The 6000-nt window shown below is 36.0% G+C and overlaps 1 protein-coding gene across 1 annotated transcript in view; it reads right to left on the bottom strand.

The window, feature by feature from the left end:
- Positions 1-375: 375 nt before the first annotated feature.
- Positions 376-6000, bottom strand: part of LOC106073135 (uncharacterized) — a 40378-nt gene continuing 34753 nt past the window's right edge. The window contains exons 2-3 of the mRNA XM_056006279.1: positions 2526-2707; positions 376-2419 (exon numbers count right to left, since the gene is read on the bottom strand). Of these exons, the coding sequence (XP_055862254.1) occupies positions 1813-2419; positions 2526-2707 (789 nt within the window). The 3' untranslated portion in view covers positions 376-1812. The remainder of the gene's footprint in view (positions 2420-2525; positions 2708-6000) is intronic.

The following is a 6000-nucleotide window of genomic DNA, read 5'->3' as shown; positions in this document are numbered from 1 at the left end:
TCTAATGTACAACGTTTATCAACGAACAAAAAATTCCATTCGTTACTTTTCGGTCTTTGACTATGCGTTAGCAAATTAGTGAAACCAAATAAACAACATTAGTCTATGTGAAATGGTTGGTGCAATTCTTTCGTCATCGTGGAGTGTAACTGCTGTATGAATCCTGTTTTAATCTCTTCATTTGTGATGCGGATGTTGTCATACTTACGATCCTTCTGTACTATCTTTGTTCCATAGCTAGGATCCTCGTCTCGAGATTCGTTTAAAGCAAAACAAAGTAGCCATATGATAGAATGAGAGATGTAGTATAGGACTATCTATCAAACAAAGTGAAAACAATTAGTAAAAGCACATAACTGTTCAATAAAACACGTGGTAAATTCATTTCATGTATTTACATACATACATACAAAAATACAAGTTTATAACAATAGAATTTCAATGAGGGAAAAAAAAAAGAAGGCAGTTCGGAAGTGAGAGGAAGAAAAGATAATTGTTCTTGTTTTCAAGTCTTAATCTTTGATGTAAACAACTGGTAAGACACTTCAATGGGTTAATTCCCTTCATTCATTAATGACAGTTCTTTATTCATAAACACACTGATTATAATAACTAAATACGCAATTATCTTTGCAATTTTCAAAAGACTTTTTTATTTTGTTAGCCATTCTCTCATGATATCACAAAACCTTACGTGTTTATAGCATACACAGCGTTAGTATACATCACAATAGATACAGAAATAAAATTTAAAAAAAAGCCAGTTTTGACTTTCCCTACAGGCCTATATACAAATTTGCACAGCTATCTAATAGCCCTGGGGGACTTAAAAAATATATTGAGATATCGACATTTAAAAAATTAAATAAAAATATATACACAAAAGATTCGACTCAACAACATAGAATATACTAGAAAAGGAATTTAACAAAATCATTAATGACTAAATGTATGAAATGTAATTAATGTATAGATCTATTTCGGTAAAGCTAAAAGATAACGAGATTGTGCAGCTATTGACGAGGTTCTGCATGCCAAGGTAGCTCTTGCGATCCATTGAGATTTTCGGTTTTTCCCCCCATTCCTTTTTGTGGAAATCTTTTGACTGCGAAAAATCGAAAAAAATAAATGTCTTTCTTGAATGAACAAAGGCGATGAAGACAAAATGACCACATGTCGTGCTACACATCCAAAGTAAGGCTGACCAACGAAAGGAATTAGAAACTTAGGGAGACATCATCTTCGGCCAATTGCACTCGTATCCAGGTATTTGACATTTCACCTAACATAAAATGACACAGTCTTCAGTAAGTATGAAACTCACTAGAAACATATACATCACTCAAACACAAGAATTGCTTTATCACGTCTATTATAATCATTATGTAAAAATAATATGTCATAATTATGTATAGTTATTTATATAAAACATAACTTCTATTAAGTTCATGTTATGTTTGACTTTTACACACGCCCCCTTTAAAAAGTATAGTTTTAGAATTCGTATTAGCAATTTCTTAAGTCACAGGCTTTCTTGACCACAGACCATCTGTTATTCCCTTGATTAGCTTGTTACCTCTGACCGAAGCGAGGCTAAGCAAATTGTAAAAAATCTCTATGCTAATCTATTCCCTTAGAGACCGGGTTTGAATTGACTAATATTTAAAAAAATGGCAATGCAAGCGTAACTTCTGTAAGAATATTGCGGCAGTTAAAAGGGTAAAATGCATGTTTCTTGTTGTCTAAAGCTAATCTAAAAGTTTATTTACACAATAAGTTATAGCACATTGTTTGTTACAAAGTTTTAATTCGTTAGACATCCGAAAAGTCCAACAAAGGATCATTCATATTAAAGTCCAGAGTTTTCTTTCCAAATTGAAGCTTTATGTCCCCATTGAGCAATGAATGCTCACCGAGTGATCTTTTCAGAGATTTGGGGATGTATATCTGTGAAGCCCCCGGGTCATACTCCTCTTGAAATTTCGCCCCATTCACGTAGACTTCGTTAGATGTGTTAAACGAAGCCCCGCTAGGGATATGATCGAGACCTAAGCCAGATCCTCTCTGACTCGGATGTGTGGACGAATGGACGACAGTCTTGGTCAAGAAATCTGTACGAGTGCTGCCAGGAGGTCGCAAGATGTGCTCGGTTGTGAACTTCCTGGCCTTGACTTCCACGCTCGTTTTGTACCACTTCCTGTTCTCGTGATTGTGGACGTCCAGATAGCTGACGTAGAAGTGGTCAGCTGTCTTGGGAAATGTGTACGTGGTGTCTGAGAAACTACGTGGTCTAATCCTAGCCTCGTAGAAGGTCCTGCTGACAAAGCGCTTTTTAGTACTGTTGAGATAGACATAGGCGGTATCGGCGTATCTGACAGGATGCAGAACTGGCTGAAATGTGACTTCCTCTTTATGACGTCTGAAACATAGAAAACAAAATATTGCTCAATCGTCTAATACAGCCTAACAGACTAAGGTAGATACGAGCCCGAAAAGGAGTTAAAGAACTAAGCAGACATACTTACCTATGATCGGACACTTCCAACAAACTAAAGACTGAAGTCTCCTCGTAGCCAGGTCGTGGCACTACTGCCACAGTCTCCGCCACTTTCTCTGGCGCCACAACCATGTTGGTAGAGTACACCAGTTCAGAAGATTGAAACTCAATTTTAACTGGAGATTTCAAATCTGCTTCAAGCTTAGGGCGCTATGGAGTTAAAAAAAAAAAAAAAGAACTGAAATTATAAATTCAAACAGGCAGACGAATTAAAGTGAACACGTCTTTAATGTTAACGTTTTCATCAGAGCCTTGCCACTTTCTTATCACTTGGTCCAAATCTTTAGGAATTATAATACCACCACAGAATGATCTGTTGGTCCTGATGTGCTTGAGAGTATTGGAGATTTTTATATATGTCAGAAGAAAAAAAAACCTGCTAATTTTTTGGTGTATCCGGTGTACAAAATAAAGTGTTGCTAAGCTAAGCATTTCAGAGGTTGTTGATACTTTCTCTCTGCACTTGAAAGCACCGTAGAATCATACACGTTCTTCCGTTTGTAAAACAAAACATTTCACTATGTAGGAAGCATTAGATATTCATTTTATGATTGAAAACGTAGTTAAAACCAAATGGGCAACTTACTAGCGGTAAGAAAATAAAAAGAGAGTAGCCGTGTGGATAAACTGCAACGCAATGAGATATTGTTAAAATTATAGCTCAATTCTATTTTATTATGGTGGCAACAGTGATGATTAACTTAGCATCCTCGACATTATTAAGCTAATCGTGAAAATCTCCACTATGTGGGCAGTGTAATTGTGATTTTCGTATAACAAGTCATAATAATAGCATTTATATAGCCCATATATAGTAGAAGTGCTATAAAAATAAACTTTGTACTAAGAAACACGCTGGTGAAGTAATTGGTGATAGACGCAATCAGGAACAACATTATGAAGAGATGACGCTACCTATTCATTACACTACTTCTACTATACCAAACAAGAGACGGGTGAACTGCTAGTAAATAATCTTTTGGGACGTGGCTAGCCAACAAATATGACAATCTCAAATAGCACATTTAAGGGAGCGATGTACTTGACAAAACTTTCTTCAATTTAAAACAGATTTGCTTGCAATATCGTGTTTTGCTCCCTTCTACATGTTAACCTTCTCAATAAAGACAACTCTAGGATGGGATGAATTTGGTTGCCGAGCCTAAACGTAGCCTCGGGTCAAAGGTCATACTATTTCTACTTCAAGTTTTATTAAAGAGTGTTTTGATGTCAAAGATGAAAACATAAATGTTTACACCTAGCGGTAAGATTGTAAGTAAGTTAGATAACTCGCAACTATTTTCAACGTTGAATGCTGACGTGTTTATACGCTTTTAGAAGAGGTTGACGTCTGCACGCTTCGCTTATAAATAACTAGGCCTGTTTTAGTACCGGTACGTCACAGTATAAAAACAAACAAAAATTAAAATAAACTGATAGAGAAGCAACAAATACCAAAGTTTAAAGTTATAAGTGATAGTAAAAGGATGTTTTAAAATAAAAACTCAAAATAAGCAGTAGGCGCCCTACTTTTTCATACAGTGGCAAATTGTCGAACTTTATAATCAGTAGCGGCGCTAGAGCTCGATGGGGTGCGAGAGAACGCCGAGTGGGGGAATGCAAGAGGGCGCTGGGGTTGCAGCGAAATAAAAATGGCGGTTTTCTTGTACTTGTATTCAGCATATTACTGAAATATGACATGTTGGTGCCGAGACAGGGGCGGCTTCCGTCACTCGTAGTCCGAAAGTCCGCACCCATCCTTAGCGCCACTGAAATCACTTGGAAGGAAATTTAAGATATCTTAGAGAAACAACACTGAAGAGCCTGGGTATGTAAAAGGAAGACAGCTCTCCATTCATCTAGTTGCTTTGAAACAAAAATATATAGTATAAGTACTTAAAAAAACACAAAGTTTATATCTTCTTTTCTTATCAAATACAGATGTTAGATACTTACAAAAAAAAAAAAAAACAACGATTACGTCTTACGCTTTAAATTAAGCGTTATTGTATCAAAAGTTTGGATCAGTCATGTCATTAAATTTGAAACAGATCTAGTCTATCTAGATTCTAGACCAACAACAATACATCTGTGCGATTAGAATTTTTTTTTATTAATAGTTTTTGTTTAGCGCAATTTCATGCTTTTAGGTTTCTCAATACGCTATGACCCTATCACTTATCTGGACCAGTTGATGAAAAAAAGGGGGGTGGGGTGGAAAGAAGTGGGTATTTGTGTTAATGTTAACGTGATCGCTTTTTATAATGAATTTAAAAAATTTAACGACTTGAATTGCTACAATTACACTTAATAGAAGCTTTGCTTTTAAAAAGTATTTTTGTATGTTTTTCTTGTTATTGTTAAGTAAAGATTTTTTTTTACCGGTTTGAATAATTGAAAGTTATAGACTTTCAGAAACCATCAGAAATAAATTAGCAATTAGTGCACAGGACTATATTTTTATCAATGGGTCTCTCGAGATGTTTACAAATTGACATTATTGTTTTTGGCTTAATTAGTTCTAAATAATTTACTCGGAGTCTTTGCATTAAAAAGTCCATAATTTAGGAGAGGTTATCTTTTATGTAGATCTATACATTCTGTGAAAGAGAAACAACGTGTAATTATAGGCCTATATCAAATTGTTTATTAATTTATCTTTCGGCATTTAATCTCCCCCCCCCCCCCCCCCCCCCCAGAAATATATGATTAAGTAGTGCGGCTAGAACATGACAGCATAATCTGACCCACTGGAAAATAGAGAGAGAGAGAGAAAAAAAAAGTTATACATAGTTCTGGCGAGTTAGTCAAATTAGTCTCTCAAGATAAGCAGAGCTCGTTGAACGTGGCAAGCGAGATAACAGACTGGACGAACGTGTACAAAGACTTAGTCACACACACACACCACAAAACACACACACCACACACACACAACGTGGCAGGCTAATAGCTATGTCGTTGGGGCCCAAACAGTGATTTAAAGGCCACAAAACCTTGTTTTAATTTCATTAAATTCGGTTTTGTTTACATCGAAAAAGGGGCAAATGCTGGGGATTGGAAAAATAACGTGAAAAACATATACACTCTAACTTGTTGTATCTAGCTGGAATAGATTAGATCATTATCAACAAAATTACGTAGCAATGGGTTTCAACACATTTTTTTCTTGATATAAATGAACTCAAAAATCTTCTGTTAGAGAGACACAAATAAACGGCTTGGAGAGATGGGATACAAAAAAGCTCGCTGAGTGAAAGTGGGCGGTTCTGATACTTAAGTGTTGGAGTGGAATGGGAGCGAATGGATGATAAAACAGCGTGTGACGTCAGTTTATGAATGAAAAGGAGACTGCATATCATTAAGATCGACTATTCATTCATCCGGACCATCTTGAACGGGACTGACTTGAAGGGAAGAAATGAAAGATTGTAAGTTGTATAGTC

Source organism: Biomphalaria glabrata, chromosome 12 (genome assembly GCF_947242115.1).
Source record: "Biomphalaria glabrata chromosome 12, xgBioGlab47.1, whole genome shotgun sequence".
Lineage (NCBI taxonomy): Eukaryota > Metazoa > Mollusca > Gastropoda > Planorbidae > Biomphalaria > Biomphalaria glabrata.
The sequence above is the reverse complement of the archived record's forward strand: the minus strand, read 5'-3'. Positions and strand labels throughout refer to the sequence as shown.